Source organism: Pristiophorus japonicus, chromosome 13, assembly GCF_044704955.1.
Source record: "Pristiophorus japonicus isolate sPriJap1 chromosome 13, sPriJap1.hap1, whole genome shotgun sequence".
NCBI lineage: Eukaryota > Metazoa > Chordata > Chondrichthyes > Pristiophoridae > Pristiophorus > Pristiophorus japonicus.
In genome coordinates this window covers 194736399-194751015 of record NC_091989.1, presented here as the reverse complement: position 1 = coordinate 194751015, position 14617 = coordinate 194736399, and the positions used below count along the sequence as shown (strand labels likewise).

At 47.9% G+C, this 14617-nt stretch overlaps 1 protein-coding gene across 1 annotated transcript in view; it reads right to left on the bottom strand.

Moving 5' to 3' along the window:
- Positions 1 to 14617, bottom strand: part of pepd (peptidase D) — a 149507-nt gene that overhangs the window by 82973 nt on the left and 51917 nt on the right. The window contains exons 5-6 of the mRNA XM_070897050.1: positions 12364 to 12411; positions 11253 to 11314 (exon numbers count right to left, since the gene is read on the bottom strand). Coding sequence (XP_070753151.1) covers positions 11253 to 11314; positions 12364 to 12411 — 110 coding nt within the window. The remainder of the gene's footprint in view (positions 1 to 11252; positions 11315 to 12363; positions 12412 to 14617) is intronic.

Sequence of the window (14617 nt, the reverse complement as noted above, 5' to 3'; positions counted from 1 at the left end):
GGCAACACTCAACAGCTCTTTGCTACCCGTGCCTTTTCGAAGCGGTTTCTCTCCACTCCGAAAAGATTATAATCAACTTGTCAGCAAGCTCTCTGCAGACTGGACCTGGATCAGCTCATTTGCATAGCAATTCTGTAATCACTCACTTAACATGTTCAGTGTCAACTTGCCCAGAACAACTCTGGTGCAGTTACATCTTAATTTGATAATCACCGCATTTAGTAAGTTGATCCATCACAGCCCTCCCCTGGACAGACTGAGCTTGCAAAGTAAAATCTTAGTGACCTCGGCATGCTGCAATGTTTAAATTTACACTCCAAACCGTTGGGCTTCGTAACGCTATCAAAACAGAGCAAATTCAAGATTAGAAACATAGAAAATAGGTGCAGGAGTAGGCCATTCAATGAGTTCATGGCTGAACATGCAACTTCAGTACCCCATTCCTGCTTTCTCACCATACCCCTTGATCCCCCTAGTAGTAAGGACTTCATCTAACTCCTTTTTGAATATATTTAGTGAATTGGCCTCAACAACTTTCTGTGGTAGAGAATTCCACAGGTTCACCACTCTCTGGGTGAAGAAATTCCTCCTCATCTCGGTCCTAAATGGCTTCCCCCTTATCCTTAGACTGTGTCCCCTGGTTCTGGACTTCCCCAACATTGGGAACATTCTTCCTGCATCGAACCTGTCTAATCCCGTCAGAATTTTAAACGTTTCTATGAGGTCCCCTCTCATTCTTCTGAACTCCAGTGAATACAAGCCCAGTTGATCCAGTCTTTCTTGATAGGTCAGTCCCGCCATCCCGGGAATCAGTCTGGTGAACCTTCGCTGCACTCCCTCAATAGCAAGAATGTCCTTCCTCAGGTTAGGTGACCAAAACTGTACACAATACTCCAGGTGTGGCCTCACCAAGGCCCTGTACAATTGTAGCAACACCTCCCTGCCCCTGTACTCAAATCCCCTCGCTATGAAGGCCAACATGCCATTTGCTTTCCTAACCGCCTGCTGTACCTGCATGCCAACCTTCAATGACTGATGTACCATGACACCCAGGTCTCTTTGCACCTCCCCTTTTCCTAATCTGTCACCATTCAGATAATAGTCTGTCTCTCTGTTTTTACCACCAAAGTGGATAACCTCACATTTATCCACATTATACTTCATCTGCCATGCATTTGCCCACTCACCTAACCTATCCAAGTCGCTCTGCAGCCTCATAGCATCCTCCTCGCAGCTCACACTGCCACCCAACTTAGTGTCATCCACAAATTTGGAGATACTACATTTAATCCCCTCGTCTAAATCATTAATGTAGAGTGTAAACAGCTGGGGCCCCAGCGCAGAACCTTGCGGTACCCCACTAGTCACTGCCTGCCATTCTGAAAAGTCCCCATTTACTCCTACTCTTTGCTTCCTGTCTGACAACCAGTTCTCAATCCATGTCAGCACACTACCCCCAATCCCATGTGCTTTAACTTTGCACATTAATCTCTTGTGTGGGACCTTGTCGAAAGCCTTCTGAAAGTCCAAATAAACCACATCAACTGGTTCTCCCTTGTCCACTCTACTGGAAACATCCTCAAAAAATTCCAGAAGATTTGTCAAGCATGATTTCCCCTTCACAAATCCATGCTGACTTGGACCTATCATATTACCTCTTTCCAAATGCACTGCTATGACATCCTTAATAATTGATTCCATCATTTTACCCACTACCGATGTCAGGCTGACCGGTCTATAATTCCCTGTTTTCTCTCTCCCTCCTTTTTTAAAAAGTGGGGTTACATTGGCTAACCTCCACTCCATAGGAACTGATCCAGAGTCAATGGAATGTTGTAAAATGACTGTCAATGCATCCACTATTTCCAAGGCCACCTCCTTAAGTACTCTGGGATGCAGTCCATCAGGCCCTGGGGATTTATCGGCCTTCAATCCCATCAATTTCCCCAACACAATTTCCCGACTAATAAGGATTTCCCTCAGTTCCTCCTCCTTACTAGACCCTCCGACCCCTTTTATATCCGGAAGGTTGTTTGTGTCCTCCTCAGTGAATACCGAACCAAAGTACTTGTTCAATTGGTCCGCCATTTCTTTGTTCCCCGTTATGACTTCCCCTGATTCTGACTGCAGGGGACCTACGTTTGTCTTTACTAACCTTATTCTCTTTACATATCTATAGAAACTTTTGCAATCCGTCTTAATGTTCCCTGCAAGCTTCTTCTCGTACTCCATTTTCCCTGCCCTAATCAAACCCTTTGTCCTCCTCTGCTGAGTTCTAAATTTCTCCCAGTCCCCGGGTTCGCTGCTATTTCTGGCCAATTTGTATGCCACTTCCTTGGCTTTAATGCTATCCCTAATTTCCCTTGATAGCCACGGTTGAGCCACCTTCCCTTTTTTATTTTTACGACAGACAGGAATGTACAATTGTTGTAGTTCATCCATGCGGTCTCTAAATGTCTGCCATTGCCCATCCACAGTCAACCCCTTCAGTATCATTCGCCAATCTATCCTAGCTAATTCACGCCTCATACTTTCAAAGTTACCCTTCTTTAAGTTCTGGATCATGGTCTCTGAATTAACTTTTATTCTCCATCCTAATGCAGAATTCCACCATATTATGGTCACTCTTCCCCAAGGGGCCTCGCACAACGAGATTGCTAATTAATCCTCTCTCATTACACAACACCCAGTCTAAGATGGCCTCCCCCCTAGTTGGTTCCTCGACATATTGGTCTAAAAAACCATCCCTTATGCACTCCAGGAAATCCTCCTCCACCGTATTGCTTCCAGTTTGGTTAACCCAATCTATGTGCATATTAAAGTCACCCATTATAACTGCTGCACCTTTATTGCACGCACCCCTAATTTCCTGTTTGATGCCCTCCCCAACATCACTACTACTGTTTGGAGGTCTGTACACAACTCCCACTAACGTTTTTTGCCCTTTGGTATTCTGCAGCTCTACCCATATAGATTCCACATCATCCAAGCTAATGTCCTTCCGAACTATTGCCTTAATTTGCTCCTTAACCAGCAATGCTACCCCACCTCCTTTTCCTTTTATTCTATCTTTCCTGAATGTTGAATACCCCTGGATGTTGAGTTCCCAGCCCTGATCATCCTGGAGCCACGTCTCCGTAATCCCAATCACATCATATTTGTTAACATCTATTTGCACAGTTAATTCATCCACCTTATTGCGGATACTCCTTGCATTAAGACACAAAGCCTTCAGGCTTGTTTTTTTTTTTTAACACCCTTTGTCCTTTTAGAATTTTGCTGTACAGTGGCCCTTTTTGTTCTTTGCCTTGGGTTTCTCTGCCCTCCACTTTTCTTCATCTCCTTTCTGTCTTTTGCTTTTGCCTCCTTTTTGTTTTCCTCTGTCTCCCTGCATTGGTTCCCATCCCCCTGCCATATTAGTTTAAATCCTCCCCAACAGCACTAGCAAACACTCCCCCTAGGATAGTCCTGCAGTCTGCAGGAATTAAAGCTTAATCTCCCGGATAACAGCTGTGAGCAAAAAGCCAGGAGGCACTCCGCCACTGTGGCAGCATTATATAGAATATACAACACGGAAACAGGCCATTCGGCCCATCTAGGCTGTGCTGGTCTTGTTGTATTCCATCTGCCTCATCTCAGCCCTTCAGCATACCTTCTTATTCCCTTTTCTCTCATGTACTCGCCTAGTTTCCTTTTGAACACATCTGTGCTATTTGCCTCAACCAGTTGCCATGGTGGCAGGTTCCACATCCTAACCCCTCTTGGAGTAAATACATTTCTCATTTCCCTGTTGGATTTATTAGTAAATCAGAGTCTCGCCCCCAAGTCAGAAGGTCGAGAGTTTAAGGCCCACTCACAGACCGGAGCACAATCTAGGTCCAGTGTGTAATATCTCCCGATTCCACTCCCGCCTCAACTCATCCGCTGCTGAAATTCTCATCCGTGCCTGTGTTTTGGGAATCTTGTGTCTGGCATGCAGACAATGTGGCTTGCCCAGTGGAGCTCGACTCGGAACTCCTTCACGGCAAACGAGCCAAAGGTGGGCAGAGGAAACGTTACAAGGACGCCCTCAAAGCCTCCCTGATAAAGTGTGACATCCCCACCGGCACCTGGGAGTCCCTGGCCAAAGACCGCCCTAAGTGGAGGAAGCGCATCCGGGAGGGCGCTGAGCACCTCGAGTCTCATCAACGAGAGCATGCAGAAATCAAGCGCAGGCAGCGGAAGGAGCGTGCGGCAAACCAGTCCCACCCACCCCTTACCTCAACCACTGTCTGTCCCACCTGTGACAGAGACTGTGGTTCCCGTGTTGGACTGTTCAGTCACCTAAGGACTCATGTTAAGAGTGGAAGCAAGTCTTCCTCGATTCCGAGGGACTGCCTACGATGATGATGCCATGCCTTTGTTACCTCTAGACTATTCAACGCACTCCTGGCCGGCCTCTCACATTCTACCCTTGGTAAACGAGAGGTCATCCAAAACTCTGCTGCCCCGTGTCCTAACTCGCACCGAGTCCCACTCATCCATCACCCACTGTGCCCGCTGACCCCGTGTCCTAACTCGCACCGAGTCCCACTCACCCATCACCCCCTATGCTCACTGCCCCCGTGTCCTAACTCGCACAGAGTCCCGCTCACCCATCACCCCCTGTGCCCTAACTCGCACCCAGTCCCACTCACCCATCACTCCCTGTGCTCACTGCCCCCGTGTCCTAACTCGCACCAAGCCTCACTCACCCATCACCACCTGTGCTCACTGCCCCGTGTCCTAACTCGCACCGAGTCCCGCTCACCCATTGCCCCCTGTGTTTGCTGCCCATGTTCTAACTCACACCGAGTGCCACTCACCCATCACGCCCTGTACTCGCTGACCTACATTGGCTCCTGGTCCGGCAACTCCTCAATTTTAAAATTCTCCTCCTCGTTTTCAAATCCCTCCATGGCCTTACCCCTCCCTATCTCTAATCTCCTCCAGCCCTATAACCCTCCGAGATCTCTGTGCTCCTCCAATTCTAGTCTCTTGAGCATCCCCGATTTCCTTGCCTCCACTATTGCCGGCCATGCCTTCAGCTGCCTGGGCCCCAAGCTCTGGAATTCTCTCCCTAAATCTCTCTGCTCTATACCTCTCCTTCCTCCTTTAAGACGCCCCTTAAAAAATACCTCCATCTGTCTTAATATCTCATGAGACTCAGTGTCAAATTTTGTTTGAGCACGCTCCTGTGAAGCACCTTGGGATGTTTTACTACGTTAAATGAGTTACATTAAATGCAAATTATTGTTGTTATTGGAAGAGCATAGGAGTTTATTCCCAGCGTCCTGGACAATATTTATCCCTCAACCAACAGTAAAACAGATTATCTGGTCATTATCACATTGCTGTGTGTGGGAGCTTGCTGTGCACAAATTGCCTGCCTCATTTCCTACATTACAACAGTGACTGCACTCCAAAATACTTCATGGGCTGTAACCCGCTTTGGGACGTCCGGCGGTCGCGAAAGGCGCTATAGAAATGAGAGTCTTTTTGTTTTTAGTCGGAGAGGGTGGAGACACTGTAGTCGGGGGAGGGGAGGGGACGGGAGGGGAGGGCTGTCGGAATTCTATACAGAATGATCCACTTCATCCCAGAACAGCAGGCCTCACCCAGGACAGCGTTAAGATGCCTTTTCTCAGCTTGGGAGAGGGAAAGCAGGTTGTGTAGAGGACACAGAGAGACTGCAAAGAGATTTGGATAGGTTAAGCGAATGGACTAAGGTTTGGCAGATGGAATACAATGTCGGAAAGTGTGAGGTCATCCACCTTGGGGAAAAAAAAACAGTAAAAGGGATTATTTGAATGGGGAGAAATTACAACCTGCTGCGGTGCAGAGGGATCTGGGGGTCCTTGTGCATGAATCCCAAAAAGTAATCAGGAAGGCGAATGGAATGTTGGCCTTCATTGCGAGAGGGATGGAGTACAAAAGCAGGGAGGTCCTTCTGCAACTGTATAGGGTATTGGTGAGGCCGCACCTGGAGTACTGCGTGCAGTTTTGGTCACCTTACTTAAGGAAGGATATATTAGCTTTGGAGTGGGTACAGAGACGATTCACGAGGCTGATTCCGGAGATGAGGGGGTTACCTTATGATGATAGATTGAGTAGACTGGGTCTTTACTCGTTGGAGTTCAGAAGGATGAGGGGTGATCTCATAGAAATATTTAAAATAATGAAAGGGATAGACAAGATAGAGGCAGAGAGGTTGTTTCCACTGGTCGAGGAGACTAGAACTAGGGGGCACAGCCTCAAAATACGGGGGAGCCAATTTAAAACCGAGTTGAGAAGGAATTTCTTCTCCCAGAGGGTTGTGAATCTGTGGAATTCCCTGCCCAAGGAGGCAGTTGAGGCTAGCTCATTAAATGTATTCAAATCACAGATAGATAGATTTTTAACCAATAAGGGAATTAAGGGTTACGGGGAGCGGGCGGGTAAGTGGAGCTGAGTCCACGGCCAGATCAGCCATGATCTTATTGAATGGCGGAGCAGGCTCGAGGGGCTAGATGGCCTACTCCTCTTCCTAATTCTTGTGTTCTTATGTAAAACAGAATTACAGCAATCTCGTATACTGTTGGGGGGATCCTACTGTACAGATTATTCACAGGGTCGTGGGGGGGGGGGGGAGGAGAAGAGGAAGGGACATGGCTTATTCTGATAGACACAGACTTAGTTATACACAAAATCAAAAATAGAATCTGCATTTTGTTTAACTTTCAGACGGGGATGCTTCAGTTGTGAAAAGCTGGTTGCCGTTGACAAGGCTCGGCTGATGTCTGCTTTCGAGATTACATGCGTGACTGAATGCAGAGCACTTCAGCAGCAAGCTGCAATCACTTGCACTAGTTTGGAACAAGGGTCAACACCAGCCTTGTTAACAGTTTTCAACACCGTTTTCTGAGCCTATTTAAGAAATCTAATTTAACTGGGGTTAAAGGGCCAAAGGATTAGCAGTCAATAAAATATTTCACAATGTGCAATTTTTCTGCCAGGCTAGTTAACCTTTCAGTACAAAAGGCTTCCATTCTAATCAGGTTTTATTATCTCTGTATAAATATATTGGCATTCTGACTGCTCATTGATTTTTCGATGGTGTGTGTGCGTGTGACGACACTACACGATCTGCTGTATGAGTCAGACACTAATGTGTTCTGCAGGTTATAAATGTCTCTCCGGCTCCCTAAATACATCTCCAGCACACATGTTCTTTTTCTTGGCCTTACAGTGAATTCCACCGGAAAAAAAAAAAAAATGGGCAGTTAAAATGCTTTGAAGAATTAACTCAGCACACATCCAGCCCGCCTCGAATGGAGAGTGTCTCTGAACAAAGGACTGTCACCTGGAGGGACAAGATCGTTTGCTGTCGTTTCCCTCCCAGAGATTCATTAAAGAAAGAATTTGTATTTTTTTAAAAAAAAAAGTGCCATTCACGACCTCAGGACGTCCCAAAGCACTTTACAGCCAATGAAAGCACGTTTTGAAGTGAAGTCACTATTATAATGAAGCAAACACGGCAGTCAGTCGGTGCACAGCAAGCTCCCACAAACAGCAATGTGATAAATGACCAAACAATCTGTTGATTGTTAGTTGAGAGATAGAGATTGGTCAAGACACTGGGGAGAACTCCCCTGCTCTTCTTCGAATAGTGCCGGGAGATCTTTCCCGAAGGGGAAGACGAGCCCTCGGTTTAACGTCTCATCACAAAGACAGATGCAAATACAAGTCTTTCTTTAAACCTCATTGCTACTTGTGGGATTGCGCTCTGTGCAAATTGTTCACATAGCTGCAGAGTGCAACTTATTGGGTCAGGGCAGTGATTGAACTGCAAGTCTGTGTTCGCATTGAACGCGGTTCTTAAAATAGTCAGGAAATTCTTTCCTCTCCATCTGCTATAGAAGCTTAGCATTTTCCACTGGATCAAGGGGAGAATTCAGGCATTATCTTCACCAATCAGAACTACCCGACAGTATTCTCCCCAGATATTAAAGTGCACCTTGCTTAAAGTTATCCCTTTAATAAGTCTAATTGAAGAGGCTCTCCATGGATGGAATGATCTCGCGCTCGGGTTGGGGAGTGAAGAGATAATAAAAGCAACTGTCAATCCTGCAATTGTGTTGTTTCTCTCAGGGGCCCAAATAACATTTGTGTGACAAAGATGAATTATTTCAATATTTTATAGCGCGACTTCAAACCAAGGCTCGAGACAGAAAGATAGCAGCAGCACTAAGAACTGGGAGGGCAGTGGCTTTGATCACATCAGAATTTCATTTACAACTCCTGGATCGAGCTGATTTAAGGAGGCTGGGATGAGATGATCAGCAGCACGCTTAGAACTATCAGGCAGCTCAACACTTGTATTTACATAGTGCCTTTCACACAGTGAAATGTCCCAAGGCGCTTCACAGAAGTGTTGTAATATTAAAAATTTGACACCGAGCCGCATAAGTAGAAATTAGCCAAGTTCGGTCAAAGAAGTAGGTTTTAAGGAGCGTCTTGAAGGAGGAAGGAGAGGTAGAGAGGCGGAGAGGTTTAGGCAGGGAGCTCCAGAGATTAGGGCTCAGGTAACAGAAGCTCGAGGGGTCTCGAACACCGATACTCCAACCCTCGAGACCAGCAACAGCCAAACACAGACCTCTGCAAATACGCGCACAATCCAAGGGAGGCCCCTGCAGCTGCCAACGCTGTCCCAGTGACTACTTACTCGCCCCCCCACCACCACAACCCCTGTACCCCACGTCTGCAAACGCAGCTCTGCTCCCCGACAATGGCCTGCCCTACAACCTCCGCCAGTTGGTGAGTCCGCGACTCTGCCCCGTCACTGCGGGGGCAACAAGGAGAACACAGCGGAGACTACAGGAAAAATCCATTCCCACCGCCCCTCAGGGAGGGTATATTGGTCTCGGAGGTGCAGCAGCGCAGATTCACCAGAACGATACCAAGGTGTAAAGGGTTAGATCATGGCAGTTCAGAAAAGGTTCACTCGGTTGATTCCGGGAATGAGGGGGTTGACTTATGAGGAAAGGTTGAGTAGGTTGGGCCTCTACTCATTGGAATTCTGAAGAATGAGAGGTGATCTTATCGAAATGTATAAGATTATGAGGGGGCTCGACAGGGTGGATGCAGAGAGAATGTTTCCACTGATGGGGGAGACTAGAACTAGGGGGCATGATCTTAGAATAAAGGGACGCCCATTTAAAACTGAGATGAGGAGGAATTTCTTCTGAGGGTTGTAAATCTGGGAATTCGCTGCCCCAGAGAGCTGTGGAAGCTGAGACATTAAACTGTCTTAAATTTATTCAAACGATAAGGGAATAAGGGATTATGGGGAGCGGGCAGGGAAGTGGAGCTGAGTCCATGATCGGATCAGCCATGATCTTATTGAATGGCGGAGCAGGCTCGAGGGGCCGTATGACCTACTCCTGCTCCTATTTCTTACGTTCTTATGAGGACAGGTTGCATAGGCTAGTCTTGTATTCCCTAGAGTGTAGCTAGAAGATTAAGGGCTGATCTAATCAAAATGTTTCAGATAATTAACACAATTGGAAGGATAGATGGAGAGTATTTCCTCTGGTGGGAGAGTCCAGAACAAGATCGATGTCAGAAAGCACTTCTTCCCCCAAAAGCTGTTGAGGCTGGAGGTCAATTGAAAATTTCAAAACTTGGACCGATAGATTTTTGTTAAACAAGGGTATTAAGTGTTACAGAACTGAGACAGGTAGATGGAGTTAAGACACAATTCAACCATGAATGGCAGAACCGGTTCGAAGGGCTGAGTGGCCAACTCATTTCTCCAGCCAGCTTTATTGTTCTCCAACTTCCCACTCTCTGTCTCGTGGTTTTTAAAAAAGATTCTGAAAGAGCAGGCTGAGACTTTAAGCGAGCGAATCAGCACCAAGGCCAACGAGCACTTAACAAGGATTTTTTTTTTAAACAACCTCTGAGAATGTGGGTTGAATGAAGATCACGTCTGCAAAATGGATTTGACAACAGCTCCTACACGGAACCAACTTGAGCATAACTTCTAAAGATTAACAAATGAGCAAAAGTGCGTTATTTAACACTTCATGACCTCTTCTCGAATTCCAAAACACTTTATATCCCATGAATTATGCTCAAATCACAGTTACAAATGCCTATTTACTCATCAAGATCCCCCATTAGTGAAAGATAAGTTCATCTGTTTTTGAAAGAGGTGGCAAAGGGAGGAACGCTGGTTTCACACGAGAACTTCTTGCTCTTCGAATAGTGCCAGGGGCTCTAACATCCACATGGAGCCTTGTTTAAAAACTACCCCTCCGACAGCGTGGTGCTCCCTCAGTACCGCCCCTCTGACAGCGCGGCACTCCCTCAGTACTGCCCCTCCGACAGCGCGGCACTCCCTCAGTACTGCCCCTCCGACAGTGCAGCGCTCCCTCAGTACTGCCCCTCCGACAGCGCACCGCTCCCTCAGTACTGCCCCTCCGACAGCGCGCCGCTCCCTCAGTACTGCCCCTCCGACAGCGCGGCACTCCCTCAGTACTGCCCCTCCGACAGTGCGGCACTCCCTCAGTACTGCCCCTCCGACAGCGCGGCACTCCCTCAGTACTGCCCCTCCGACAGTGCGGTGCTCCCTCAGTACTGCCCCTCCGACAGCTCAGCGCTCCCTCAGTACTGCCCCTCCGACAGCGCAGCGCTCCCTCAGTACTGCCCCTCCGACACTGCGGCGCTCCCTCAGTACTGCCCCTCCGACACTGCGGTGCTCCCTCAGTACTGCCCTTCCGACAGTGTGGCGCTCCCTCAGTACTGCCCCTCCGACAGTACGGCGCTCCCTCAGTACTGCCCCTCCGACAGTGCGGTGCTCCCTCAGTACTTCAGCCTACACGATTTTCTCAAGTCTGAAGTGGGAATTGAATCCACAACCTTCTGACTCCGAGGCAAGAGTGCTAACCATTGAGCCGAGCACCTGTACGTCCAACATTCCACATCGGTACAACGGTCATGTCCAATTATTAAAAACACAAGTCTCTGTCGTGACATCTCAGTAAGACTGTTCCATCAGTACGGGCTATATTCCTGTCGCAATTGAGCAACTGCTTTGCTCACCGGTCGAGTCAGTCTGCAAGGTGGGGCTTGTAAGCTAGCAGTATGCTCTTGGATGTGCAGTTGTTAAATAATTAGCTTTAATCATTCAATAATGCATTAGGAGCCCTAATAATATCATGGAAGAGCAAAGGCTATTGTAGAGCACTCACTGGCTGATTCCATCGAAGGAGGCTTCCCGGGTGATGTGCCCGCTATCTGTGTTGAGGCCACGCTGAAATTATAAAAAATATCCATCTTACTTCACATTTACTGAATACATCCCGAGCTCTCAGTAAATGATAAGGGGGGTGGGGGAAGGGGAAGAGAGAGAGGGGGGTGGGGGGGGGGGGGAAGGGGAAGATAGAGGGGGGTGGGGGAAGGGAAAGAGAGAGGGGGTGGGGGAAGGGGAAGAGAGAGGGGGGTGGGGGAAGGGGAAGAGAGGGGGGGGTGGGGGAAGGGGAAGAGAGGGGGGGGTGGGGGAAGAAGAGGGGGGTGGTGGGATAACTGCATAGAGATGTCTCCGTTCACACACCAGTGCTGATCCCAACTACAGTCAAACAGCACGAGCACCCTTGGCAAAACACATCGTCATTAACAGGATCCGGATCCAAACTGGTCGGACTCACGGATAAAATGGCCGACTGGCAACACGTCGATAATAATAACCCGATTAAAAAAATTAAAAAAAATTTGTTAAAGGGAAGGCCGGCATTTATTGCCCGTTCCCAATTGCCTGAGAAGGTGGTGGTGAGCCGCCATTTCAGAGGGGGCTCTTAAGAGTCAACCACATTGCTGTGGGTCTGGAGTCACGTGCAGGCCCAGACCGGGTAAGGACGCAGATTTCCTTTCCTCAAGGACCTTAGTGAACCCGATGCGTTTACGACAATCCGGTAGTTTCATGGTCACCATTACAAATTGCAGCTGGCAAGTGGGATTTGAACTCATTTCTCTGGATCATTAGTCCTCTGGATTACTAGTCCAGGAACATAATCACTATGCTACCATACCCAATTAGGCCAGAGATTATATTTGCACATTTACAGTTATTTTGCACAATCTTCGTCTTAAGATCTGCTCGTCACGATTGAAGGGCCACAGGACTACTGGGCATCTCAGTACAAAGCCACACCACCAAGGCACAAGGGACACCACCCTCCAACTCCCAGGGGTGCTAAAGGAACACGAGGGGAATGGGTTCTAGCTTGAGTGTCCCGCACTGACGCCCCCCCCCCCGCCCCTGGCTGTCCGGGTTCCCGCTGGTCACACTGCCCAGGTACGTACCAAGGTGAGGAGCACATCTGGCTGCAGCTTCTTCAGCACCTCAGCCACCTGTAAACACAAAGCATTTCCCCGTTAGTCCCAGCATTAAACACTGGCCCAGGCAGCACATCTGAATAATCGCAGCAGCTATTCCCACTGCATAGAAACAGGAGGAGGCCATTCAGCCCCTCAAACCTGTTCCGCCATTCAATCAGATCATGGCAGGTCTGTACCTCAACTCCATCTGCCTGCCTTGGTTTCCGGACCCTTAACACACTTGCCTAATAAAAATCTCATCAACCTCTGTCTGGCTTCGGAGTCAGAAGGAAGTGAGTTTAAGTTCCACTCCAGAGACTTAAGCCCATAATCTAGGCTGACACTCCCGTGAATGTGAACCTTCTGAATTCTCTCCCCGAGAGGGCTGTGGAGGCTCAGTCTTTGAGTATATTCAAGACAGAGATCGATAGATTTTTACATATTAAGGGCATCAAGGAGTATGGGGTCAGTGCAAGAAAGCAGAGTTGAGGTCGAAGATCAGCCATGATCTTATTGAATGGCAGAGCAGGCTCGAGGGGCCGAATGGCCTGCTCCTAATTCGTATGTCCTTATGCAGTGTGAGGGAGTGCTGCACTGTTGGAGGTGCCGTCTTTCAGATAAGACATTAAACCTAGGCCCCGTCTTCCCCCTCAGGTGGATGTGAAAGATCCCACGGCACTATCTCAAAGAAGAGCAGGGGAGTTCTCCCTAGTGTGCTGGCCAATATTTATCCCTCTACCATTACCTAAAAAAGAGATTATCTGGTCATTATCTCTGCTGTTTCTAGGCACTTGCTGTGTGCAAATTGGCTGCTGTGTTTCCTATATTACAACAAGTGACTACACGCCAAAAGACTTCATTGGTTGTAAATCGTTTTGAGACGTCCTGAGGTTGTGAAAGGCGCTATAGAACTGCACGTCCTTTCTTACTGACATGATACATGGGGCTGATAGAAAGGCACCATTATCTCATCGACAGTCAGTACATTTCAGTTGCCGTTATATGGGGAGGGGCTGGGATTCTGACTCTCGATCTCTGCAGCCTGATCAACATTCAATCCAAACACACACCCGAGCTCCCACCGAGCAGCCCTACTTCAATCAGCTTGGCAAAAATACATCTCTGCATGAAGGAGGAACAAAATAAATAGATCAAATCATAGCAAGGAACAGGAGGGAGGGGGGAAGAGCCAGGGACGGAGGCAGCGGTTACCACAGCAACCACTGACTCGGGGATCAAAGTAAAAGAACATTCAATTACAAGCGACACGGTAACAAATAGCCCCCGAAACCCGAGGACAAAACTGTACAAATGGAAGCTGGCGCATGAACCCAGTGCCGTGGTTGTGGGATCTCGGGTTGGAACTGCTGGATCCAGTTAAACCAGCCACTCGGGTCCCTCACTCGCTCAGCCGCCCCCGCATTTGCAGCATCTTTAGTAGACGCCAAAACTTGGAAGCGTAAAGGAAACTTCAACACTCTGGGTCCAATTTGAGCCTGATTAGGTTTGAGTGACAGCGAGTATTCTAAGTAGCTAACCCAAGTCGAGAAGAACAAAGGAGCTCTTGTAACATGACTGGGATGAGAAATCTTTCAACTCTGTCACCCGCGGTTGGATACTTTAATTGGACTTATGCCACACATTGTTCCATTGAACGCCGACAGTGTAATTGGGGAATCGGTTCAAAGGGGTCACAGCTGACGGCACGAGTGAGTCAAATTAACAACATGGCAGAGACATTTAACCAGGGTGGTTAGAAAGTCATTTCAAATTCAGCTCCCTCACACCACTCAGTAATTGCTCTTACATAAGAACATACGGCCCCTCGAGCCTGCTCCGCCATTCAAGATCATGGCTGATCTGATCATGGACTCAGCTCCACTTCCCTGCCCGCTCCCCATAACCCTTTACTCCCTTATCGCTCAAAAATCTGTCTATCTCCGCCTTTAATATAGTCAATGACCCAATCTCCACAGCTCTCTGGGGCAGAGAATTCCACAGATTCACAACCCGCAGAGAAGCAATTTCTCCTCATCTCAGTTTTAAATGGACGGCCCCTTATTCTAAGACTATGCTCCCTAATTTCAGTTTCCCCTATGAGTGGAAATATCCTCTCTGCATCCACCTTATCGAGTCTCTCATTATCTTATATGTTTCGATAAGATCACCTCTCATTCCTCTGAACGCCAATGAGCATAGGCCCAACCTACTCAACCTATCTTCATAAGTCAACCCCCTC